Here is a 27906-nt window from a genome sequence, read left to right on the forward strand (position 1 = left end):
CAGACACTCTTGAAATACAGAATTTTATTTAGAAACTGTTTAAAGTAGAAAAAAACCCTGTCAAGAAAGACCAGGTGGAAAAATGGGTTTCCCAATAAAATGGAATTTGGGGGCAACAGAAGTCTAAAGGCCACAAAGGAGAAATAGCACCACTGTCATCTGAACAATGGCTAGTTACTTGCATTTTTTTTTTTTTGGCATTGTTAATCACTAAATTGGATTTTCCTCTGAATTCCACACAGAGCATGCACTACATAACAATCTGTCATAAAATACCTGTTTTCTACACACAGCATAAGACAAGCTACCACCAGAAACAAACCAACACAAACACATCAGGGGCTGAACAACCTCAGTAGTGGGTAACATACATTTTGCAGAATTCTGCCAAACGAACTGAATAGGTCATGGGCAAAGCAAATGAGGGAGAATTAAGGAATGAAAGTATTTTAAATATTAATATTTCAGTCATGGTACTGTATATTCTAAAAAAAAAAAACATTTTAACATTTAGTAACACACTAGAGAATTTTATCTCCAAAGAGATTAGTGCACTGGCAAAGTAATTGGGTGACAATGGAGAGCTGTGGACAGCAGACACCGAACACCCCAGCCTCACAGAGCCCAAGGTGACACTGGCCTTCACTGATCACTCCTTTGCCAGAGGTCCAGAAAGAACTTGCAGCATGCGATCACCAGCCTGCTGTATTTACAATGCTCAGCAGCAAACTTAAGGAGCCAGAGGCGTCCCCAGAGGTCAAGGGGAGCAGAGAAGAGAACGTGGTAAATGTAAACTTAGAAGACAGTACAACGGGACTCAGCACCCATTCAAATCCCAGAGATATGGGCAAGTCCCAGAATCACAATACACAGGAACTTGGGGGACTGTTTGAAAAATCCTCAGAGGAAAGCTCGGCAAAAGCTGAGCTCTGTCTCAGGCACTGCAGGGCTGAGACTCCCTCTATTCACCCAAGCTAACATGTTGCTTATATATTTTATAGTAGGGATGCAACTGGTCAATGACACCTAATGGCTTTACAGAACAACTTTTCAAACTTTCCTTCTGGGCCAAAGACTACATCTATGAGATGTAGTCTGAAAAGGCCTGTATCAGCAGGTTCCAAAGGGTCTAAAGTCTGGCCCTTCCTTCCCAGACACAACATAGGACACACAAAATCTCCTGTCATGTTACATTTTATATTTTGAAATATGGAAGCATATTTTAAATACTCTTAAGGCATTATTTATTAAAACGTTCTCTGCCAAAATTTCACTTAAAATTCTTATCAGTCTTTACATTTCTCTGAGTATTTGTAATACCTCAATGTATTACAAAACCCCCTTCTCAATCAGTCAGTGTGACCAGCATCCACATGAAGAGCCCCATGGTTGGCCTCTCTGTCCCCTAGTGAACCAACTAGATGTTAATACTGCTCTGCTACAAGGCAACAGCTCCTAACTCAAACTCATCGGAAAGAGACTTCTGCAAAGTGCACTTTGAAGAAGAGGTACTTTTTGCTTATGAAAAGAAACCAGTGAATTCTCTAAGAATAACAAAAGGGTGTATTTAACAGTTAAGCACATGATTTGGAGTGAAGAATTCGGATGTTGCTCTGCTGGTCCAGGCTGCTTAATACTCTTCTTGTTCCTCCTGTGGGCCCCCTTCATCAGGTATCACAAAGCCTTCCTGAAATGGGAAATGAAAGTTGGGGAAAGCTGTTACTCAATACTTAATGCCAGTTCCTCCTTCTATTCATTGACCTCACAATTTAAGCCTCTCCATGTAGGTAGTTCTTCCTGTCTCCCACACATCTGGCACTTCAACACATAAACCAGGTATATATAATTTATAATATAAACTATTATATTTTTTTAGACAATGGCATCATTTCTTTTTTTGTTTTGATTTTTGATATAAGGTCTCCCTATGTAGCCTTGCCTAGCCTGTAGCTTGCTTAAATATAGATCAAGCTGGCTTCAAAATCAAATTGTTGTACCTTTCCCTCCCGAGTTCCACATTTAAAAGTGTCTATCACACCCGACAATAGCACCATTTCTTAATGCCAAAAACTACACACAAATTCATCCTCAAAGCATTAGGATAATGAATATTTATGTGTCTAAATATACCTTTAAAATGTGCATTCCCTCAAAAGTCTTTAACTCCAAGTTTACTACTACAGGGAATGAGACCCTGCCTCAAAAAATTCCTGTCAGAGCTCCAGTGACAGAGCACTTAACTCTACACAAGACAAAAGTGGATTCAATCCCAAGTTGCATAACAAAACAAAAGCAAATTCAATGGCATTTAAGCAGGTAGAACAGCACACGCACACAAAACTCCAAAATTCAGGACACACAAACAGGAGTTCAAGGTCATCCTTAGCTATGAAGTGAGTTCAAGTCTAAGCAAGGTTATGAAACCCTTGATTTAATCAAAAACAAAAAACCTGAAGATGACTATCAAGTTCAGTATCCTAACTGGGTGTGGTGGCTCACACCTGTATATCTAGCACTTCAAGAGGCTGAGGCAGGAGAACTGCTAAATTACAGTACAAAATGGCCACACTGCTCTACTGTAAAAACACACCTTGACTTTTCTTTTTAACTAAATCCCTATAGCTTAAAGTAGTTAAGATGTACTTTCCCTAAAAAACCAAAGACTTATTTATTCATCTAGCTTCATATTTCACTACTGAACATGATGCAAATGTTAACGATTTATTGGACAAATTAGCAGCTTCTCAGTCATCTGTCTTAATCCTTCAAAATTCCAACAGTATGTTTAGAAAACTACTAGTTAATTTGTATAGTATTACACAGACCTTGTGAGGTATGCGCAATTACAAATACTGTTAAACAGTAGGCATGGCCAGGTACCATATCCTAAATCCAGGAGGAAGAAAAGCAGTCTTCTCTGATGAATATGTCATGATAAAGGCTATGTAATAAAGATGGATCCAAAGAAAATCACACAGGGAGTCAGGCAAGCTCCTGGGAGGGAGGAGCAAAGGCATGCCCTGGCAGCTATGAGTGCAAACATCAAGGACCAACGACATGCCTGGGGTCCTGATATTGGCCAACAACAACACATCCAGCTGGAGTGGTCAAACTGCAAGGGTGGGATGGCCAATAAACTACAGAAGTGGACAAGCCAGCCATTTCTGTAGTTGATTGCTTCCCTAAGCAAAGACACAGGGACGTCAAGAAGCTAGCTACTAGGTAAGATGCTCTTTGGTGGACTTGGAGAAAATCAAAGATGAAATTTTCTGGTGAACCCTACCCTGGAACAGAGGTGCCAGCACAAAATGAGCTGAAATCAACAATGTTAAACTTTTTCTTAGTTGACAGAATAGAAAGAAAGTATCTCCAGGTAAACACGTACATCTGTGGCATAAAGAATATCTACAATCCTCTGCAGCACAGGGTCATTTTCCCCCTCATTCTCCTGGCAAATCAATTCAATGTTCCTCAGTTTTCCAAAGTAGAAGTCTCTCTCTTTCTCCAAGTCTTCAACAGTAAGCTTCAAAACTTTGACCTGTAAAAGATATTGAAAACAGTAAGCATTGATGTACTAACAAAATATCAAACCCAAAAAATGATGTGTCCTTTGATCAAAATAAAACATAAGCAAAAATCCAGTTCAGCTTAATTTTCTTCAGTCTCAGATATATAATGTATACTAGTTCAGAGTAATCTTGACTATGAGTTCTCAAGAAAGGGAAGACTATAAGACTACACCTTAAAGCTAGGCATGATGGCATATGCCTTGAATACCAGCATTCAGGAGGCAGAGGCAGGTTGATCTCTGTGAATAAGACCAGCCTGGTCCACACAGTGAGTTCTAGAACAGCCAGGGCTACACAGATAAACCCTGCCTCAAAAAAGAGAGAAAGGAAGGGAGGGAGGGAGGGAGGGAGGGAGGGAGGGAGGGAGGGAGGGAGGGAGGGAGGGAGGGAGGGAGGGAGGACTATACCTTAAATTATTAGAAAGCTTTTCATTGAGATGGGATCAAAAATGGAAAAGTTAAGGCTGAGATTGGAGTAGAACCCACAATCCAGCTTAGCAAAATGACCAACAATCATCACTATGTCCTTCCCAGGAGAATGGTCAATTTAGCCCAAGACTAGCTGCATATATCATTCAAAACATTAGGTGGCCCTAAGCCCCTGTAAATCCCATTAGAGGGCTTTGGTTTCCACAAATAAACTACTGAGAAATTAAGAAATAAATCTTGCCAGGCATGGTGACATATACCTTTAACCCCAGCACTCAGGATGTAGAGACAGTTGGATCTATGAGTTCAAGGCCAGTTTGGTCCACATAATGAGTTAGTTCCAGGCCAACAAGAACTATATTCTGAGAGCCTGTCTCTAATAATAATAATAATAACAAATTTCGTGGCTCAAGAGATGGGTCACTGGCTAGTACTGCTCTTACAAAGGACATAGGCTTAGTTCCCAGAACCAACGTGGTAGCTCACAACAACCTGTAACTCCAATTCCAGGGAACAGTATGTAGCACTTCTGGCCTCCAGGAGCTCCTACATGCAGGTGGTGAACAGAAACTCACACAGGCACACACAAATCTGGTGTGAGACTACAGCGGATTTGACAACACATATCCACGTGATTTTTTTTTTTTTAAGTACAAATCCTGGCAAAGTTTGACACACAGCTGTAATCCCAGAATTTAGGAGTCAGGAAAGAGGATGGCTAGTTCTAAGACAATTTAGGCCACACATTAAGACACTCAAAAGACTTTAAGTAACTATCTCCATGACGAATTAAGGTGGGATCCCTGCAAACCAACCAAGGATGAGTACTACAAAGTAATCGACACAGAATACAGTGCTGCTCTCTGCCTAACCAATCTATCTGCTTCATGTCTCCCATTTATCTAGGGCTACAAATTCAAATGCTTTCAGGGAGGCCACCAGACAGAACATGTAACTGAATGGGGTTTGGACTTTGGCAACCTGAGAAAAGCATACAGTCCTTCATTATTAACTTTTTTTTAAAAAAAAAACTTATTCAGGTCAAGAGCCAGGTATATTGGTTCACACCTATAAATCCAGCATTTAGAAGGTGAGGTCTGGACAAGCCAGAAACTAGCAAAAACAAAAGGGATTTTTAAAAAGAGAGAGAGAGAGAGAGATAGCAGGCCAATGTGTTTCTGTGGTACAGACCAGCTGGGTGTGAAAATCTGACCCTAACTTTCCAGGGTAAAAGAAGAAACTGGTTAGTACAAAGTCAGTTTCCTGACCTCCCACATCATCATCAGAGGCCCACAACTACCCAGAGCTCCAAGTCTTCAAAACCACAGCCTACCCAATCTCAACTATTGAAACCTATTCCGAAATTCTCTCCAATGTTTACCATCAATTTTCCCAGAGCAATGATGATAAATACCAATCTCCAAAGCAGGGAAGTCTCCCTTTTCTGATCCATTTCTTATTTCTCGCACAAGCCAAGAAGATATAACCCATGTGAACTTTTAAAGAACACTGCAGCATCTACTCCATTCCATCCAGACTATAAAAACAATCATCATTTAATCCAATGGAGTTTGTACCAAACACCATTCCAGATATCTGAATTACTGCGATCAAGTGTTAGCTCCCTCCAGGCATAGAAGCAGAGGTTACAGCATGGCCACAAATTCAAAGCCAGTCTAGTCTGCATAGTAAGACCCTGTCTCAAAAGAAAAAAGTGAACAACAAAAAAACCTACCCAAGCCCCCACCTCACACATTAAGTATTTAGTCCAGAGAGGCTAGTTGAAAAGCGTAAGTGAAATAATGGCAAAGTGGTTCTCATTTCCTCCTTGGGCTTATCATGAAAAAACTGTCTATTCCTACAGAATGAAGGATCAACTTGCTGGTCAGGTAGCCTCAGCTGACCACTCTTTATGCTCTTGTATCTTTTTTTCTGTAACTGCTTCCTCTGACGTTTTAGGGAGGTCTCCTTTTTCTCCACAATTCTGTATTTTACAGCAACAGTGACTAGTAGATGACTGAATCAAAATAATCACTCAAAAGCATTAAACAAGGTAGGAAAAATACAAAGAGGATCAAGAGTCCCCATTCTGTTTTTCTGATCTACCTCCAGTCACTGAACCGTACAGAAGAGAACCAGAAGAGCAACAGGCCTTTCCTAGCACTTCCACTCTCAATCTCCAGAAGACAACTCTTCATTATCTTTTCTCTCTTAATCCAGAGAATCCGAGGGCATTCCAATGAGGTTCAAGACTATGATCCACAGTGTGGATCATAACTGCCTATAACTCCAGTACCAGGGATCCACTGACTTCTTCTGGTCTTTACACATATATCAGACACATAGACAAACACACATGAATAAGAATAAATCTTTTCTTTTTAAGTTGATTTCCAGACAGACATAGGTTTCTGTGGTACTAGGAAAGCCTGAACCCTGTTCTACTCCACGGCTCATGGCCAATTCTGCAGCCAAAGCCTCACATATATCAAGACAACTGCAGGCAAGCAGAGAAGCCCCTGCCCTCATGAGTGAAGCAAGGAACCCACAATAACAATGTCAACAACACAAAAGGGGCATACCTGCTGCACCAATTCAGCTGCTTCGTCATCCCCATTACCCACACCAGGATTCTTTCGCACCATCCCTGGACCAGCCTTAGGAGCTGCAGTAGTTCTCTGTGTTGCAATGGGTCTCTGCGGAGCTGAGAAAAGACTAACCATGTTAGGAGAAATTTCAAAAACAGAAACACACAAAAAGCAAGAAGTCTGTATAACTGCTTTCCACAGTCAGTGAAGGAACTGATGCTACTACAGAGCCCAAATACAAGAGCACACACAACGCCAAGTGGTTCTTATCCTGGCAGTAGACTTAATAACAATCTTAGCAAGCTCCTTCATGCTGGGGAGAGCCTCTAACAAGATCTTCACTCTGCTACAGCCAACTGTCAGTTGAAAGGTGTAATCACACTGGTACATACAATGATGGACCTTAACCCAAAAGCAAGGCAGTTTCATGGATCAAAGGCAAACCTTGTATAAAGAACAGATCACAATCTCAGCTGGTACTGCAATACTCTGTGGTCCACCTGGAAAACTAGCACTCTCTAACTTACTGCCTCAGACTCCCTAAGTTAAATAAGGGAAGAGGCTCACAAAGGTTAGGAGTAGAGCCCGCCTTTACCACTGTAGCTTCAGAGCTCACCTTTTAGATGTCTATGGGGTCAGGAGAGAAACCGTAACCAAGATTTACAGATCTCTTAGTGGTTATAACCAAAAGGCAGACGATGCAGTGACAGAAAATGATCTGCAAGTTTACATAACTAAGAATGGGCTACTTCATGATAAATGCAACACTCCTCACTTTAGTTATTCATCTAGCAAATATTCTGTAAACACAGATATTAAGCCAGGCTTAGAAATATCCTATCTTCCCAGTACCCCAAAAATGTATAATCACAGGCCTTTTGTCCAATCATAGGCATTTTGTCTGGACGGCACTCTTTGGTACTTGCTTATCCTGAACACTAAATGTTTACTACAAGTCATCTGAAATATGCTACATCTAATATTACATATGTAGTTGCCATTCTCAACAGCTAAGGAATAAAAAGGACACAGTTCTGAGGGTAATCAGAACCCTCCTATACCACTAATGGTTGATGTGGGTTTCCCCTCTGTATGCTGTGAATACCACTGGTTAATAAAGGAACTGCTCTGGGCCTATAGCAGAGCTGTAAGGGAACAGATCTAGGCAGGGAAAACTAAGTTGAATGCTGGGAGAAAGGAGGCAGAGTCAGAGGGAGAAGCCATGTAGCCCCGCCAGAGACAGATGCCGCTGGTAAGTCACAGCCACGTGGCAATACACAGATTAATGGAGATGTGTTAAATTAATATGTAAGAGTTAGCCAATAAGAAGCTAGAGCTAATGGGTCAAGCAGTGATTCAATTAATACAGTTTCTGTGTGGTTATTTCAGATGTCTGGGCACCTGGGAACCATCAAGAGGCCTTCCATCAACAAATGGTAAGACACTGCTGATGGTACGGCAGTGGGCAGTGGGCAGTGGGCAGTGGGCAGCGGCAGTGCAAACAGGCAGCTCTACAAACACTTTAATGTAGCCTGGGAATTCAGCTTCAAAAATACACTCTTGGGTACACACCCAAGAGAAATAAAAATGTGTTCTACATAGAAACTACATGAACCTCACAGCAGTACACTCAAGACACCCAACACCAGCAACAACTCCACAACCAACAGACAAATGAGGTGCTCCACACAATGGAGGATTATGTTGCAGTAAAAACAATCAAGTACTAAGCCAGGCTGTTGGGAGGATAAGGCAAGAGTATCACAAGTTCAAGGAACGAATGGGAAACCTTGCAAGAGCCTGTCTCAAAATTTTGAAAAGAAGGTATGGATGTGGGGTACACTGATATGGTTCAGAAGTACACAGCTTCCCTAGCATGTGTGAGATGGGACTGGGAAGAGGGGGAGACAGAAAAAAAAAAACCAGCTGGGGGTACGGACACACACCTTTAAACCAAACATTTGGGAGGCAGAGACAGACAGGTCTCTGTGAGTTTGAGGTCAGCCTGGTCTACATAGTGAGTTCCAGACAAATCAGAGCAACATAGTGAGAGTCTCAAAAAAATAAATAAATAAAAACTGATAAATACTATAAAACATTGAAATTATTGTGCTAAGTAAAGGAAGTCAGACACAAGATGACACTATTCTATGGTTTCATTTATAGAAAAATGTCCAAAATAAGTGAAGTCATAGAAACCAGGTAAGTAAAGACCTAGAGCCAGGAAAGAGAGAAAAGTTGAAGGAAATGAACACAAACAATTGAGCACAAGCAGGTTTCTTTTTGAGTGATCAAAATATCCTTAAATTGTTTGCGGTAAAGCCAGGTGGTGGTGGTGCACACCTTTAATCCCAGCACTTAGAAAGCAGAAGCAGGCAGATCTCTGTGAATTCAAGGCCAGCCTGGTCACTATGTAGCAGAAGAGCCAGAGCTACATAGTGAGACCTGCCTAAATAAATAAATAGCAAAACATAAACTAACAAACAAAAAAGGTGAGAGCTTTCCTAAGCTTTACTGGCTTTCAGTCATTAGAAATGCTTGCCTTAAAAACCTCAAGTCCTGAGCTGTATTCCCAGAACCCATGTAACAGTGCGTGCTTATAATCCCAGTGATAGAGAGGCTCCCTGGCAAGTTAGCTTAGCCTATTAAACAAGTTCCAAGTCAATGAAATATCTCAAAGAAACAGGTGAATGGTACCTGAGAAATATCTAAGGTTGTCCTTGATCTCCAGATGCACCTTCACATACACATACATGAATATATGCACGTGTGTGTGCATACATATACATACACACACACACTAAGAAGTTGGAGAGATGGTTCAGAAGAGCACTTGCTTATCTTCCAGAGGACCTGGTTCAATTTCCAACACCCACATAGTAGTTCACAACCATCTATAATTACAGTTCCAGGGAATTCAATACCCTCTTCTGACCTCTGAAGGCACCAGGCACACATGTAATACAGACATACATGCAAACAAAGCACCCATAAACATAAAAATAAATTGCAATTTTTTTTTAGGTTTAAACATTTTAAGAAGGTAAAAAAGTATGGTGCGTATATTCTTTCTCAATAAAGTTATTAAAACAAAACTTCAATAGGTGAAGCAGGAAGAACAAAGTTCAAAGTCATTCTTGGCTACACAGTGAGTTCAAAGTCAGCCTTGGAGGCCAGGCGGTGGTGGCGCACGCCTTTAATCCCAGCACTCGGGAGGCAGAGGCAGATGGATCTTTGTGAGTTTGAGGCCAGCCTGGTCTACAAGAGCTAGCTCCAGGACAGGATCCAAAGCTACAGAGAAACCCTGTCTCAAGTCTCAAAAAAAAAACACAAAGCCAGCCTTGGCCAGAGACCAACAACAGCAACAACAACAAAGCAACACTCCATCAGGGAGTGGTGGCCCAGAACATATGTTCTATGAATATACTACTAAAAAGACATCTTGGGAAACCAAGCCCAAACATTCTCAAGACACTCTTTACCATCCACTTGCCCCTCCCACCTAAGTCCTGCTAGCAGCAAAGCCACAGCAGTTCTCCCATTTAATCTCCATGGAAAAAGCCACAAGCAGGCACAAAAGGCTGGCCTACAGACTGATGGCTAGAAGAATCCCTGAGACCTAGAAAACTCTTGAAGTCCTAAACCTCAGACAACTGAAACTTACTCTCGGGTATTTACAAAATGCCCTAATTTCCCATGGAAATAGAGCTCTGTTATGTGAACTAGCAGAAGTAAATTCTATGACATCTAACAAAAAAGTCCTTAGGTAACACAGCATACAGGTCAGAGCAAGTGTTAACTCTCCACTTTACAGAGAAGGAAGACCAGGGGCAAGAGTGAAGAGGTTTCCACGGAGCTGCATGGCACAGGCACATATCTGCCACGTGCAGAATCATGTCCCTGCAAAAGGCACAGGGCACGCCTTGGCTACTCAACTCTCCTGATCCAGGGCTGCAACACAGTTCTATGCAGAGTCCCTATACCCAACGTTGAATGAGTGGAATTACTGGAACCGGGCTAACGGTTCTCTTTACCTGCGTTACCGGAGCTGAGAGGTTTCTTCGGTTTACTCAGAGCTGGGGCGACAAGAGAAGGAGCCACTGCCGTTTCTTGACCTTGTCTGGCAGCTACAGGGTCATACTCTTTTCCATCATAATTTGCATCAAAAAACTTCTTGAACCACTGAACGAATTCAAAATTGTCCTGAAATTTTCCTTTTACTAATTTATCCACAGGAATTATCTGCAGAAAAAAAAATCAAGACCATTTAGACCAAACCAGAGGCTTTGTTTGGCAAGCATCAAACCTGCCCATAAATCAGAACAACCCAAGTTCTGCCAAATTAAGAAAATGTTTTAGAGATCTTACTGCTAAGTTCAGTTTGCCTTCAATACAGTACCAATCCCTAGTCAGTCTTCCAAACTCCTGAGAAGAAACATCAAAAAAACCAGAGACCTGGATATGGTTAAGTGCCTGCCTGGCTGCACAAGGCCTTGTGATGCATCCTACGCACCACAGGGGAACTAGCATCACCAAAGTCATAACCACACATTAAGACACCTAAAAGGCAGCAGAAGTTTCACTGTACCATAAAGAGAAATACCCTGGTTAAGTGCAATGGCACACATCTGCGAACACTCTGGGAGCTGAGACAGGAGCATGTCCAATTTGAGGTCAGCCTAGGCTACACAGTAAGACTCTAGAAAGGGAGGAGAGGGAGACAGGGAGGGAGGAAGGAAGGAAAGAAGGAAGGATGGGTGGATGAAAAGTCAAAATGCAGAATCAAGTACAGTATATTTTATAGAAGTAAATCTAAAAAAATAATAATAATAAAATAAAAATCCAGGCAATGGTGGAGCTTACCTTTATTCCCAGCACTCGGGAGGCAGAGGCAGGTGGATCTTTGAGAGTTCCAGGACAGCTAGGGTTATTACACAGAGAAATCCTGTCTTAAAAACCAAAAAATAAACAAAAAAAGCTGAATGACCCATAGCTAGGCAGGATTTTTCAGGGCAGAGAGAATGCTGGGAAGAAGGCAGAGTCGCCAGTGGACACAGAGGAAACAGACATGCAGGAAAAGAGGTAAAAGCCATGAGTCATGTGGCAATACACAGATGAACAGAAATGGGTTAATTTTAGTTATAAGAGCTAGTTAAGAGCAAGTCTAAGCTATTGTAATTAATAAGTCTCTGTGTCATTTATTTGGAGCTGGTTAGTGGGCCAGAGAAAGATTCTCAAGTATGAAAACGGGACCAGTGAGATGGTTCGGTGGGTACAGCTGCAGCCACGAATCACATATACACATGCACTCATACACTCTCTCCTCTCTTTCCTTCTCTCAATAAAGTGGAATGAAAGAAAGTTTTAGGGGGTAGAGGGACACTGAATGAGTGACAGCACTTGCTGCTCTTGTAGAAGACCCGGGTTTGGTTCCTTACCTAAATGGTGGCACACAGCCACTTACAACTCCAAGGGATGCAACCCCCTCTTCTGACCTCCACAGACATTAGGCACACACAATACAATACATACAAGCAATCAAAACACTCATATACATAGAATAAATCTTTTAAATTTTATTAAAAAAAAATAACTGGTTTAGTGTGATTTAGTGTTGACAGAAGTTTCTGTCCTGCCCAGTCCCAAAGCCGTTCAATCCCAAAGTAACACACAGATGCCTACATTAACTATCCAAAAGAAATACACAGAGGCCTACCTTAATTATACTCTGGTTGGCCTAGTAGCTCAGGATTCTTATTAACTAACTCTTACATCTTAACCCATAATTCTTGTCTGTGTTAGCCATGTGGCTTGGAACCTTTTATCAGTGAGGCATTCTCATCTTGCTTCCTCTGCATCTGGGTGACAACTGCAGACTGAGCCTTTCCTCTTCCCAGAATTGTCCTATTCTGGCCATCCAGCCTATACTTCCTGCTTGGCTACTGGCCAATCAGTGTTTTATTAAACCAATACAAGTGACAAATCTTTATAGGGTACAAGATCATTGTCCCACAGTAGTTCAGGTTTACAGGTTGATGGTGCAGGACAATTGTATTCTGTCAATTATATTTTAAATAAACGGTGATTGGTCAGTAGCTAGGTAGGAAGTATAGGCGGGACAACCAGACAGGAATTAGAGGAAGGTCAATGAGAACAGGAGAATTCTGAGAAGGAAGTTCTTTCCACAGTCCTGTACAGACACGGTCCTATCCAGACACCGAAGAAGCAGGATGTGACCTGCCCTGCTGAAAAAGGTACTGAGCCACGTGGCTAACATAGGCAGGAATAATGGGTTAATATAAGAGTTAATAAGAAGCCTGAGCTAATGGGCCAAGCAGTGTTTTAATGAATACAGTCTCTGTGTGATTATTTCGGGGTTAAGCTAGCTGGGCAGCTGGAGCGAAAAGCAGGCCCTCATGTTACAGGTTGACTACTCCAAATCGTTATTAAACTCAGACAATAAAACAGACAGTGAAGGAAGCAAGGGCAGGAGGGTAGAGGAAAACCTGGTTCCCTATAAATCCTGTTAAATAGAAACAAAGGTAACATAAACTAGAAAGAGAAAATGTCCAGCCCACAGAGTGCCTCACACCTGTAATCCTATCATTCAGGGGGCTGAAGCAGGAAGACCACCATGAGTTCAAAGCCAGCCTGGGCTACACAGTGAGTTCAAGGCCAGTCTGTCGTAAACAAACTTTAAAAAAAATAAATTTTCAAAGAGCCAGCAAGGCTGGGTGTGTTGGTGGCACATGCCTTTAATCCCAGTACTTGAGAGAAAGAAGCAGACAGATTTCTGTGAATCTGAGAGCAGCCTGGTCTACATAGTGAATTCCAGTACAGTCAGGACTACAGAGAAAGACCTTGTCTCAAAAAACAAAAACACAACAACAAATAGGGTGGGGAGCAGAGAGATGCCTCAATTGGTAAAGACACCTGCTGTCAAGCCTGATGACCTCATTTCCCCCAAGTTGTCCTCTTGCATAGGCATGTATATATACACACACAAACACAAATACACAATCTTTTTGTTAAAGATATCTAAAATTTAAATAAAAAATTTAAACACAAGAAACCTAGTGCTCGCTTCGGCAGCACATATACTAAGACTGGAACGATACAGAGAAGATCAGCATGGCCCCGCGCAAGGATGACACGCAAATTCGTGAAGCGTTCCATATTTTTAATGGGGCACTGAACTGAACAGAGAATTCTCATCAGAAGAAGTTAAAATGGCCAAAAGATACTTAAGGTCATGCTCAACCTCCTTAGCGATCAGAGAAATGCAAATCAAAACAACTTTGAGATATCATCTTACACCTGTCAGAATGGCTAAAATCAAAAACACCAAGGATAGCCTTTGCTGGAGAGGTTGTGGAGAAAGGGGTACCCTCATCCATTGCTGGTGGGACTGCAAACTTGTGCAACCACTTTGGAAATCAGTGTGGCGGTTTCTCAGAAAAATTGGGATCAACCTACCCCTGGACCCAGCAATACCACTCTTGGGAATATACCCAAGAGATGCCCTATCATATGACAAAAGCATTTGTCCAACTATGTTCATAGCAGCATTATTTGTAATAGCCAGAACCTGGAAGCAACCTAGATGCCCTTCAATAGAAGAATGGATGAAGAAAGTGTGGAATATATATACATTAGAGTACTACTCTGCGGTAAAAAACAATGACTTCTCGAATTTTGCATGCAAATGGATGGAAATAGAAAATACGATCCTGAGTGAGGTAACCCAGACCCAAAAAGAAGATCATGGGATGTACTCACTCATAATTGGTTTCTAGCCATGGATAGGGGCCACTGAGTCTATAATTTGTGATCCTAAAGAAGCTAAACAAGAGGGTAAACCCAAGGAAAAACATATAGATATCCTCCCAGCTATGGGAAATAGACAAGATTGATGGGCAAAAAATTGGAATCTTGGGGGGTGGGGTGGGATGGAGATGAGGGGTGATGGGGAGAGAAAAGTGTGAAGGAGAGGATGAGGGGAACTGGGGGAATCGGGGTGATTGGGGTTAAAGGAAGGTTGGATTGGGGAGCAGGGAAACTCATACCTTAGTTAAGGGAGCCACCTAAGGGTTGGCAAGAGACTTGAACCTGGAATGGCTACCAGATGCCCAGGGCAATGTCCCCAGTTAGTTCATTGGGGCACCTGAGGATAGGGAACCTGAAACGAACCTATCCTATAATCATACTGATGAATATCTTGCATATCGCCATAGAACCTTCATCTAGCGATGGATGGAGATAGAGACAGAGACCCACACTGGAGCACCGGACTGAGCTCCCAAGGTTATAATGAGGAGCAGAAGGAGAGAGAACATGAACAAGAAAGTCAGGACCATGAGGGGTGCACCCAACCACTGAGACAGGGGGGCCGATCTATTGGGAGCTCACCAAGGCCAGCTGGACTGCTACTGAAAAAAACATGGGATAAAACCGGACTCTCTGAATGTGGCGGACAATGTGCCAAGGAGAATGGCACAGGAACTTTCATCTGGAGATGGATCGAGAGAGAGACAGAGACCCAATTTGGAGCAACCGTCTGAGCTCTTAAGGTCCAAATGAGGAGCAGAAGGAGGGAGAACATGAGCAAGGAAATCAGGACCACGAGGCGTGCACCCACCCACTGTGACAGTGGAACTGATCTATTGGGAGCTCTCCAAGGCCAGCTGGACTGGGACTGAATAAGCATGGGTTGAAACTGGACTCTCTGAACAAGGCGGACAATGAAGGCTGATGAGAAGCCAAGGACAATGGCACTAGGTTTCGATCCTAATACATGAACTGGCTTTGTGGGAGCGTAGCCTGTTTGGATGCTCACCTTCCTGGACCTAGATAGAAGTGGGAGGACCTTGGTCTTCCTGTAGAGCAGGGAATTTGGACTGCTCTTCAGTATCGAGAGGGAGGGGGAGTGGACTGGGGGGAGGAGAAGTGGAGTGGGGATAGGGGGAGGGGAGCGGGGGGAGGGGGTAATATGTGGGAGGAGGGGGAGGGAAATGGGAAACGGGGAGCAGTTGGAAATTTTAATTAAAAAAGAATAAAAAAAAAAAGGTAAAAAAAAAAAAAAAAAAAGAAAGAAACCTAAACAAAGGAGTAAAGCTTACTTTGTCAACGCCCATCCTCTTGAAACCTGCTTGTAGTATTTTGAAGTTCTGGATATATTCATGTTCTAGCTTAGCTTGGAATTTCACTTTCTTCAAAGCAATGGAGCCAGGGAAGAGCATGTCCATAAACTGACAGTATGCAGCCCCTGAATAAATAACATAAAAGAAAAAGTCAATTAACTAGGTCACTGAATGTCACACTTTCTTCCCAGACAGAATGTCACTCACTATGTAGCCTTGGCTGGCCTGAAACTCCCAACATCAATCAGGCTGACATTGCACTCAAAGAGATCTGCCTGCCTCTGCATCCTGAGTGCTGGGATTAAAGATGTTTAACACTATGGCCCACTCTAAATGCTACTAGTAAAAAACCATGGTCATTCACATCACTTAACCCAAATAAATTTGTTAAAAGATACGTCTCATGTGCTTAGACCAGGTTCAAACTCAAAGAAGCGAAGATAACCTGGAATTTCTGATCCTCCTGCCTCCACTTCCTTAGTGCTGAAATTTTTAAGCACAAAACAACATGCTATTACATGTGTGGCGCTCAGGGTGAAAATCAGGACTTATGTATAGTAGCCGAGTATTCTACATTTCCAGGCCCCAAATACAATTTTAAAATTTGTACAGTGGCCCACAGACAACTAAAAAGATGGGGCTACAAAGACAGTTCAATGGTTAAGAACATATACAGCCCTTGCAAAGGACCCGTTTAGTTCCCAACAGCCATATCAGGTGGTTCTTAATCACCTGTAACTTCAGCTCTAGGGAAATCTCACACCTCTGTGGGCAACAGCATACATATGCACAAACACTCACACACGCGTGCGCGCACACACACACATAATTTAAAGTAATAGAAACAAGTATCTTGGAGGGGAAGATAAAAGCAAAATCAATTTTTAAAAATCTATTAACAAAGGGCTAGAGATGGCTCAGCAGTTAAGAGCATTCCTGCAGAGGGCCTGAGTTTGATTCCCTGCACCCATACAACAACTCAGAATTGTCTGTAATGCTATTTTCCAGGGGATCCAATGCCCTCTTCTGGTGCCTAGGGTATCTGACGCACATGTGGTGTACAGACATACATGCAGGTTAAACACTCATACACATAACATTTTTTTTAATCTCTTAACAAAATGACAAGGGGTCTTAAAGTTTACTTTTAGAAATATGTATCTCTGTCAGACCTGGAACTTACTGTAGAGCCCAGGCTAGCTATGAACTCATAGCAATCCCACTGCCTCAACCTCTGGAGTGCTAACTCAAAGCTGGTTTTATCTGACAAATTCTTTAGCATACTTTCAATTTGGAAAACAGGCAGAAAATAAAGGTTGCTACAAAAATCTAACTCTTGTTAGAAATTGCCATAAATAGCCACTAGAAAGAAAAATGAATGCCCAGAACAGTAAAAAGGAAAAAAGGGGCAAAACATTTTCTTTTTTTTCTTTTTTTTTTGGTTTTTCGAGACAGGGTTTCTCTGTGGTTTTGGAGCCTGTCCTGGAACTAGCTCTTGTAGACCAGGCTGGTCTCGAACTCACAGAGATCCACCTGCCTCTGCCTCCCAAGTGCTAAATCTTCACAAAGATAATAGACTTACTTCTCTCCACAGGAGCATAGAGGATTTCAAAGATCTCTCTTCTGAATTAGGTTAGAAGAAAACTGGAGGAGCTGGGTGTAGTGGTACATACCTGTAACCCCAGCACTCAGGGAAGCTGAGGAAAACAGCTTGGTTCAATGAAATGGCTCAGTTCCTAAAGGTGCTGGCTATGCAAGCCTGGAGATCTGAGTTCAATACCTGGAACCCAGGTGCACTTAGAAAGAGAGAACAAATTCCACAAAGGTGTTCTCTGGCCCATGCATGCCCACACACATACCATACACATATTTTGTTTTGTTTTGAGACAGAGCTTACAACACAGACCAGGCTGACCTTGAACCTAGAGATATGCCTGCTTCTGCCTCTTAAGTGCTGAGATTAAAGCCATACACCACTATACCCAGCACATATTTTTCTTAGAACTAAGGAGCAACCAAACAGACTAACCAACCAACAACTCAGCAGCAAAAACCGTCTGCTTCTTAGTTATCTGCTCAAAGAATCATTAGTTTTTAGTTTAGAACTCAGAGAGTCCCTAGAGACATTATAACTTTTAAAAACTAAATAGAAGAGTTGGGGATGCAGTACAGTGATAGAGTACTTGCCAAGTATAAGGATTCTGAGTTCAAGTCCCAATACGCACGTACACGCATAAAAAAATTTAAAAACAAGGACCAAAATATGTTGCTCAATAAATACCACAGAGGCCAGAGTCCAACCCTAGCATTACACTGAGCTCCTGATTCCCATGAATGGCTGTTATCACATTAGAAGCCCATAGGATGGACATAGTTGTCACAGTTGGGGAAAGAAGCATTTTCTAGAAGCGGAATGTACCGTGTGACTACACTCTCATTGACCAAAAATGTGTTAATATATATATAAAATAAAAAAAAGAAAGAAAAGGAAAAAAAAAGTAAAGCCCACTAAAAGAGCTGGGGATAGAGCCCAACAGTAGAGTTCCCCAGCTGTGTACAAGGAGCCAGAGGATTTTGGTTGGTTGACTGGTTGGCTGGTTATAGAGACAGGATCTTGCAATGTAGTCCAGACTAGTCTGAAACTCTCCATAAATCCTCCTTCCTGCAACTCTCAAATGCTGGGATTACAAAGATGTACTACCATAGCCAATCCTCCATACCCTTTTCATATATGTCTCAGCTAGGAAAAAAAAAAATCAGGTTGGGGGGGATCCTTTCCACTCTGCCTGAGTCAGACTAGGGCAAAGGTTGACAACTCAAGCAGGCCAACAATCTTCAACAAGAAGAACCCATCAGTCTCTAGCTTGAGAGTGTGAAGTAACGGGAGGAGAATAAGGCAGTGTCAGGGTGTCCACTGGCTGTCACAAACTCCACTCTAAGGCTCTGCTTGGGAACAAAGACCATAAAATACAAGGCCAGGACACAGTCCAATACCAGACAATTTCTGATCTCAAGTACATTGATGCTCAACCTGGTTCAGTTCGGGGTACTCTTAGAAAGGTTAATGAAAACCCTAGCCAATATTCCCTTACTAACACTAGGCATGATGGTACACATCTGTAATCCCAAAACTCAGAAAGCTAAAAAAGGTGGATCAGGAATTCAAGACCAGCACAAACCCAGAAAAGGACAGATACAATATAATCTGTAATCCCAGCATTCCTACAGCAGACAGGAAGGGGTCACGGGGAACTGCCTGGAGGTTGTGGGCCCAGAAAACCTAGAGTGCATAGGTTGGCAGAAAAAGAGAGAAATCCCTGCCTCAACAAGATAGAACAGAATCAACTCAAGACCTGGCCTCTGACCTCCGCATGTACTCCACAGCACACTAGATCCCTCACACCCATATATCACACAAAATAAATAACGCCAGTGCTTTAACATTAACATACACAAAACACACATGACTACGAAGAGTGAGTGTTTAGGCTTCAAAGAGCACATGCAACTTGATTATCTTAAATGACGAATAAAAAAAAATCTGCAGAGGGCTGAAGGGTCATTAATACAGACCCTAAAATTCAAGCTCAAAATATTTTAACAAGGGGAATACTATTTTGACGTAAACAGAACTGTATAACCAGCATTTGCTTTGTCTTGTATGTTACTCACTGTTAACAGTCTGAGGGGCAAGAAACTGGAAACAAATACAGAGCCAATCCACTAACAGAAGAGTCATACAAAGAAATTACTAGCACTGTCCACCAGATACAGGGTGGCAAAAGCAACTCTTGGCTCCTCCTGGACAAAAGCAAGCTTGCTGTCAAAAATCACTGTGTGATGTCATAATCATTCTGTGTGACCAGAGTTTCTTCTCTGATGGTATCTACAACAGACTTGACTGGTTAGCACGCCAAAGATGATCCCTGACAGAACACAGGAAGCCTCTTGATCAGCCTGCCAGTATCACCAAGGTCTTCTCACCCTTTCTCACTTCCAGAGCCAAGCAAGGGCTCCTGACTCTGTGGGTGGGTGGGGAGCTGATACTAAAAACACTCAGTCACGTCACAGCCATCAGCACATGACCAGGGAAGGATCCCCACTTTGTACTTCTAGAGAAAAAACGGATATTACCTCCTAAAGACTGTGCATGGTGGAAATTTCTGGTCTTTTGATTCACTGCTTATTAGAAGTTTGATAAGAAAGAACCAGAACTGCTGCTGAAGGCCTCAGACACACAAGGAGCTGAGAAGTTTCCCCTCCTCTGACTCCCAGCAAGGAGTTGAGAAGGACCCCGGCCCCAACTCTCAAGAACAGTCTGCAGCTTATCCTGTGTGGTCTCAGACTACAAGTGAGAAAGGCAAAATGAAAAACACAATGCAACCACCTACATATTCCAAGAGTCACCTGAAGCAGCTTTCAAGAGGACAACTATCAATGAGTAGAAGCTACTCACATATCAGTTAAATGTCTTACACTCAACACTTTCTCCTAAGGAAAACACCTTATCTAGGATAAGTGGCAGAAGCCAGAAAAGCTGAAATACTTCACAGAGTTTATGATAAAGTGTCATTATAACTAGCTATATACAGTTGTATTTGCTCAATTCTCTTCTACATGCCTCTTTAAAAATGCAACACACTGGGAGGCAGAGGCAGGCAGATCTCTGAGTTCGTGCCAGCCTGGTCTATGGAGCTAGTTGGAGAGTTAGGGCTGTTACACAGGAAAACCCTGTCTTGAAAAGTAATAATAAAATAAATATCCAACACATGCCATATGTAATCAATCTCATATGTGTACTACCATACAGGTAATCCTAACATGTGAGAAGCAGAGGAAAGAATGGCCACAAGTTAGAGACCAACTACCCTTGGCTACAGAATAAAACTTTGTCTCAAAAAAAAAAAAAAAAAAAAATGGTGGGGTGGAGGACAAGGCAATTAAAGCACTGGCTGCTCTTTCAGACGATTCATTTCCCAGCACACACACCAGGCAGCTCATGAGCATCTGTACCTGGTCCACCAGGGTCTGACAGACAATCAGCAGCCAGGAGACCCTGGCAAAAACCAAGCTGGTGAGCCAGGACTACTGCCCCAGTTCACAGATGAGGAAGCAGCACTAGAAGACCACAAAGAATTCATCCAAGGTCACGAGGTTCAGAGCAGACTAGAGACTTCTTCATGACATGACATGTCTAAGATAGCTCCCTGCCTAAATCAGAAAAGCCTGAGGCTAGATTGGGACATGCATAACTTATCTATACAGGAAGAGATGCATCTTCTAATTAAGTGAGAAATATTGTGGGGTGTATTTATAGACAGAAGGAAATTTTAGGGAAAACCTGCTGGTGAGCAAGCAGTCTCCAATGAAAACGAAGATGACCTCACCCCACATTACTCATAGCACAGGGCAAACAAGTGCTTTAAAAAGCCTTCAACAAACTGTGGCACAGCAAGAAAAAGCTGAGAAAATGACTAGGAGATAGAGGACAGCAGCACAGATCTGAAGCAACCGTCTTTACAACAAAATAAGGTTAATAAAGGCCACTCATTGCTGGGAACCACTAGAATTCTTCATGCACTACCTCCCTCTGGACAACTGAAAAACAGACTGGCCCTCGCAGCAAATGAAGCAAACAAATGAAACCAAGACCAAGAGTCGGAGCCACCCCCCCTCAAAACAAAAAAAAGGAAGTACAAAAGCTGAGCACCACAGGAAGCAGCTAAGGAATGGCAGTCTCTTTAAATCAACCCAAATGGTATCCGTCAGTTAAGAAAAAATCCAATGCAAATAGCGTGTAGGGACGACTGAAGAATATAGGCTCTTGATTTGAAAAAGGTTCAAATCCCCCTTGTGCTCTTAGTTCTCTATGCCTAGATTCATTACTCAAATTCTCTAAGCCATCTTTCCCATGTGAAACTGGAAGTACCTGTACCTTGCTCTTGGAGATATACTGAGCTAAATGGGGATGTTTGAGAAGCGTTTACATAGCTGAGCCTGGTTGTCCAGGCTGTCTGTAATCCAGTTTCTTAGGAGGCTGAGAAAGAAGGATCATAAATTCTAGCCTCCAGGGTAAATGAAAGCCAGACTGAGACATTTAGGAAGACACTGCCTCAAAGCTAGTAAGAGGCTGGGGCTCAGGGGTAGTGCACTTGCATAGCACGTGTAAGTCCTGTTTTTAACCACTAGTACCAAAGAGAAGTTATTTATTGGAAGAAGCAGGATTCTGATTCTATGTCACTAATAAGACCCCCCCCAGAAGTTCTGGGAACTGAACCCAGACTTGGGCATGTTGCCCAAGTCCTTTTCTACTGCTTTACATCCATGCCCATTAAGACAGAATTCCAGTAGTTAGAGGAAAATATCCCCACCCCACCCGTATCTGTGTGGGGGCTGTTGCTTTAGTGGGTCTGGTACTTGCTATGTAGACTATGTAGACTAGACTGGCCTCAAACTCAGAGGCCTCTGCCTCCCAAATGCTGGGATTAAAAACATGCACCATCATGCCCAGCTCCGGTATATATATTCCTGAAATCATCCACTAACTAGGAAGATCCAGTGGTACAGCCCTGACATGCAAGGCTGAGGAGACGGCTCAGTGGGTGAGAGCACTTGCTCTACAAGCACAATGGAGAATATCTAGGTTTGAATCCCAACACCCATGCAAAGAGCCAGGCATGGTGTGTATACCTACAATCCCAGCACTGGAGGATAGACAGGTAGATCTCAAGACCTCACTAGTCAGCCTACTCTGGACTGAAAGCCTAGCCAAAATAGCAAGCTTCTGCTTCCAGTCCTCCAGTCCAGTGACAGAGCTGTCTCTAGGCAATTAAGGTAGAGAGCAACAGACAAGACACTGATGTCTTGGTCTCCACAGACATTTATACACACTCCTTGGCAATCAAACTCAGTGCTCTGTGAATGCCAGGCAAGTATTCTATTGACTGAGCAACCCCTCCCAGTACTCAGCATGGATAAAGCTGAAAGAAAGAAACTATAATCTCTTTGTGGCTCTATATGGAGGCCAGTACAAACCCTAAGGCCACATGTGCTTTTAAAGGGTGGTCTAGTGAGTCAAGTATGGCGGTGCAATCTTTAATCTCAGCACTCAGGAGGCAGAAGCAGGTGGATCTTTGAATTCAAGGACAGCCTGGTCTAAAGTTCCAGGCGAGCCAAGGCTACACAGGGAAACATTGTCTTAAAAAGCCAAAAAAATAAAATAAAAGGGGGGGGGCATGTCTAGTGGATTCATCTTACCTGAGCACAACTGTTCTATCTTTGTCAGATTCAACTGCAGAGATTCATTGATCCAAGCCAGCATGTCATGTCGACTTAGGTTATCACTGGTGACTGACGTCGAGTACACATTCACTGCCATCTTCTACAACATGAAATCAAAGAGAGAAGGCTCCTGTTAGGATGAGCATGAAAGTGAAGGCACGCAGTTCCCAAGGTCACCCAGAGCAAATCTGAACAAATAATTTTAACCTCAGCCTTCTTCCCTGAAAGGTGAAACCAGACACTAAGATTCCAGTCATAAGCCAGAGTTCCATGCATAAAATGACCTGAAATAAATGTCCCAAACTGGTCAGTCTAAAACTCAGGCCCCATGTTAATAAGATTGATACACGATTACAAGTCACAAAAGGCAACACAGACTTTATGAAGGGAGGCTGCTGCACAATCAAGAACGTTCTGTTCAAAAATACTAGTCCAAGAGCTGTGGGGTAATTCAGAGTAATAGAACATGTGTCCTGCATCCGTGATGCCTGCGTTCAGAGTAATAGAACATGCATTCTGCATACATGATACCTGCATTCAATCGTTAGCACCAAAAAAGAAAAGAAACAGGTGGGTGTGATGTTAGCATACCTGTGCTCAGGAGGCCAAGGCAGGACAATCTCAAGTTGCAGGCCAGCGCAGGCTACAAAGTAAGACCTTATCTCGAGACATCGTCAACAACAACACACACACCAAGGTCTAAGGGCACTGTTCATCAGTAGACTGTTTTGCGCCAAGCCCTGGGCCAATCCCTAGCAATACCTATCTACTTTCACAATTTCCAATAACTTAGGTACTGTACATAGGTGAGGTCAAGTGGTAACCTCTCGAAGTCCTTGGCACCTACTCTTCTCTGATGCACACTACCTGGGAACTTGGGGGTACCTGAACTCTAATGAAGTATGAGGTCTCTCAAAGACACTTGTTACTGAACTGGCAATCCTCTTCAAGGCCCTCTTCACTCCCTTCATTTCAGGGGTGAAGAAAAGGAGGTCCTGAATATTACAGACAAGTTTACCCGGCCTCATTTTCCCATTTCTCAGAAAATGCTGCCCCTCACCTTTCAGGCAGATTTCTGAAATAGCCTTTCTATTTTGGGATGCAGATATGCCATGTTATACAGGCAAACTTCAAACTTCTAGGCTTATGTTATCCTCTTGCCTCAAGCTTGGGAGCAGTTGGGACTACATGCACCAATCATTATAGTCAACTATAAATCTCATTTAAAGTACTGGTAAATGTGGGTGCCATACTCTGAGAATATCTGTTCAATCATCCTTCATTCTTGGTAATTTTTATTTACTATGTTCTTGTGCGTACGTATATGCATGTGTGTGGAGGTCTAAGGAAAACTTCCAGGAGTTGGTTCTCTCCATCATGTGGTTCCGAAGCTGGTTAGGCTTGGTGGGAAGCACCTTTACCTGCTGAGCCGTCTCACTGAGCAAACAGTAGGCTTTACAGTGACTCTTGACACTAGAATTGTCCTAATTCCCTACACCATTTTGTCAATGGAATAAGGAATGGAACTCACAGCGATTTACAGTCCCCAGCCCTTGGCTCTCCTGACATGCTTCACTCCCTCCACCTAGTAATCTGGGCTCTGCCCACATTCATCTCCTGCATGGAGCTGCTGCAAGCCCTGAGTCACACGCTCTAGCCTGAGAACCAAAGACGGGGTTCCCTCTCCCAGTGCACTAACTTACGAGCAGTGGTGATGAGGTGTACAGACACAGATGACTTGGCAGTCTCTGCCTGATATCCCTGTCCTCGCCCCCACCCCACATCCCACATTTCACACACACAGAGTGAGTATTAGGTAAATGTTACTTGTTTCAGGCTGTGGAGGAAGAAAGGGTGTCTACATAAACTCTTTTCAGAAAGCTAACTACCAACACTCTCTACACTCCCTAAAGACAGCTGACAGAACCAGCACAATTCAGTCCTCATTCCACAGGTAAATCCTTCCTCACGCTCCCAGAGCACTTCATTCAAACCTCTGGGACTTTAATTATCACACTAAATTGTCACTATTCCTCCATTTTTCAGCTTCCCAGACCAGATTTAGGCCAGGAGGTAACTGGTGGAGCTGGGCTTGAACCTGAGTCTATCCCATTAGCCATGTGACTTGGGGCAAGGTACTAAAGTCAAGGTATCTCAACTCTAAGTTAATACAACCATCTGAGAAAGAGCTCAGAGAGCTATATGAAATAGGGAACATAACATAGCTGGCATTATATCAAACACAAGTCATAGGAACAAATGGGATCCAGGGTAGGGACCGCCTCTCTTTTATGCTATCTTGGTGCTGAGAACTGTGCCTGGTATCTGCTGCCAACACCTCTCAAGATCCCCTGCAAGTCCTCAAATCAGTCTGTCTCAATCTGTTCCTACACGGCAGCCAGAAAGAATTTTCTGAATCACAAATTGCATGAGGTATTTTTCTCCTGCTTAAAAATCCCTCAACAAGAAAAATGCACACTGTGTGCAGAAGGCTATCATCGTGTCCCAAGGAGAGCCATTCAAACAAGATGGCACTATCCCAGGCTGAGCCTTACAATCTATCTTGGGTATACATGTATACATTGGGTATTGTGTGTCTCATGCTACCATAAAATGAAAGCAGCTGGTAAAGCCACATGTGTCTCCTGACCACACCCCAGCTCAGAAAAGGTTAATGGCCCTTGACAATCATGTCATGTAATTTCAAACTCTTTCATTAGCAGTACATTAATACCAAGTCCCATGTGCTCCACAAACTCTGTGGTCACTAAATACATGGGATTAGGCACCCTGTGGATGTGCAATAAACATCCACTCATTCGACCAATTAATTGGCTCTTCCGGGCAGTCAAAACAGAGACTAGCGCTCGCTCGCTCGCTCTCTCTCTAGCTCTCTCTCTCCCTCCCTCCCTCCTTCTGGTAAGAATGTATGAGCCAGAAGTGAGGGCCCATGCCTATAAGCACTCAAAAAGCTGAAGCAGAGCGATCACTCCACTTCAGGACCAGCAGGCCTCACTGTGCATTCTAGGCTAGCCTGGGCTAAGAGTTAAGATCCTGTCTCCAAAAAGTAAGGAAAATGTCCACTGCTCAGCCTTAGTGCAAGTCCACTGAGTACAACACACCCACCCCACGGTTTCAGGGCTCTCTGAGCTGCGCAGAACCACAATGAAAAACCCCCTTCCCACCTACTCAAGTGTCTCCCTCCCTTCAGCAACTCTCTTGGGAACCTCCCTAACTCATTCTACTCTGCTCTTCCACACAGTAGCTCCTGAAGTAGCTCTGAAGCTAGATGACCTTGAATTCCTCATTCTCCGGCCTCTACCACCCAAGTGTAAGGACTACGGGCATGTGCCACCATACCTGGCTCCCTGACTCACTTCAATTCAGCATAGGCTAAAGTACATGACCTTCCTCTCCAAGTACCATCCCAAGTCCCATGGAAAGATAGGAGGATGGCACTATAAATAATAAATAAATAACTCTGTGACCCCGAATGAAACACTTCTCCTTTCCTCAGAAATGGATCACCTACAAAATGGCTAAGACCCTAAATTTTCTACCATTGTGGTAAGGATTAAGTAGAATCCGATTGACTAACACCCTAATTGAAAAGAACACCTCCTCCCAAGCATCCATGTGCTGGCCCTTTGACACAAGAGGCATGTCTGTACAAAATACCCTTTCTAGATGGGGGAGAAGGGTTAACACAGAGGTTATATGAACCTGGAATTAAGTTACTTGTTAGGCAACATAAGGTAAGTCATTTACCACCTAAAATCTCAGACTTGCTTCTGCAAAATGTCAGTGAGGGAGAGAGTAGCTCAGCAACACAGCGCTTGCCCAATGTAGAGGGTGGGGGAACTGGAGTCAACTCCCAGCACCACAAAGAAAATGAAATGAACAAAATACAACAGAGGGGAAAGAAAGAAAATGAAGATAACATACCTCCAAGACGATATGCCTATTAAATGACACAAGGCTAAATCAAGCTTTAATGGGCACTACACACAGCAAGTGCCCATTAAGGAACTATCTTGATTAATGTTCTCCAAGACATCCATCCTATCATGGGCAGACATCAGGCCTAGCTTAACTTCGCTCAATGGGCCATGCCTCCGGATCCTCATCTCCAAGGGGCAGAGGTCAGGCTGCACCCTGCAGTACTAGTATCACCCTTTTATAGTAATTACATAAATTATCTTAGCCATGTATTCATTTTCTTGCTTCCCAGCTCTTTGCCCACAAAGCAGACTCCTAGAAAGCATGTCTTTGCCTGTCTACTTGCTAATGGAAACGGACCTGGCATTTACAGGCACTCAACAAACCCCGGCTGACCGCCTTACTTTTGGCCAAGCACCGTGCTGAGACCTTTCTATGCCTAATCCTACTGTCCCCATTTTACAGATGAGGAAACTGTGACATAGGGCGGCTGAAGCGTCAGCCTAAGGTCGCATTCTGGGGTCCAACTCCGTAGACCAACTCCCACCCATTATGCAACGACGCCTCCTACACCGAGGGTTCCCACCTCACCCCTCGAGCACACCCTCCGGACTCAGCCGTACAGCCAGGACCTCGCCGGTCACCACTAAGCAGCCCCCACTTCCGGCCCACGCCCCGCCCCCGGGACAACGGAGCGCGCGCCCCCGGCCCAGGCCGCGCGCCGGGTCACGGCCCCGCCCTTCCCCCCACCGCCCGCGCCGCGCCGCTCACGAGGGCCGCCCCCCGTGAGTTCTCGACCGCTGCCGCCGCCCGGGCCCACCAGCCGCCTCACCGGCTCTCGGGGAACCCACGTCCTCTGACCGCGCGCCCGGCTCCGGTTCCGTCTTCGTCTCGTTCAAACCGTCGGACCCCGCCCGCCCGCGCGCAATGAGCTCACACGCACCCCGCCGTGACGCGCCGA

The 27906-nt window shown here is 43.5% G+C and overlaps 1 protein-coding gene and 1 non-coding gene across 3 annotated transcripts; one reads left to right on the forward strand and one right to left on the reverse strand.

Moving 5' to 3' along the window:
• Positions 1–10: 10 nt before the first annotated feature.
• On the reverse strand, positions 11–27906 carry Mapre1 (microtubule associated protein RP/EB family member 1). Of its 2 annotated transcripts, none has more exons than XM_057781957.1 (7): positions 27778–27906; positions 22983–23106; positions 15705–15850; positions 10620–10827; positions 6580–6701; positions 3386–3538; positions 11–1687 (listed from the first exon to the last, which is right to left on the reverse strand). In XM_057781957.1, the coding sequence occupies exons 2-7, from the start codon at positions 23101–23103 to the stop codon at positions 1631–1633; spliced, it is 807 nt and encodes a 268-aa protein (XP_057637940.1). In that variant the 5' UTR covers positions 23104–23106; positions 27778–27906; the 3' UTR covers positions 11–1630. The 2 variants fall into 2 exon arrangements, with proteins under 2 accessions (XP_057637940.1, XP_057637939.1); XM_057781956.1 differs by having other exon boundaries at positions 27766–27896.
• LOC130882138 (U6 spliceosomal RNA) lies at positions 13662–13767 on the forward strand. Its single transcript, XR_009057776.1, has one exon. It is a non-coding gene; the product is annotated as a U6 spliceosomal RNA (small nuclear RNA).

The sequence above is a fragment of the Chionomys nivalis genome, chromosome 9 (genome assembly GCF_950005125.1).
Source record: "Chionomys nivalis chromosome 9, mChiNiv1.1, whole genome shotgun sequence".
Taxonomy (NCBI): domain Eukaryota; kingdom Metazoa; phylum Chordata; class Mammalia; order Rodentia; family Cricetidae; genus Chionomys; species Chionomys nivalis.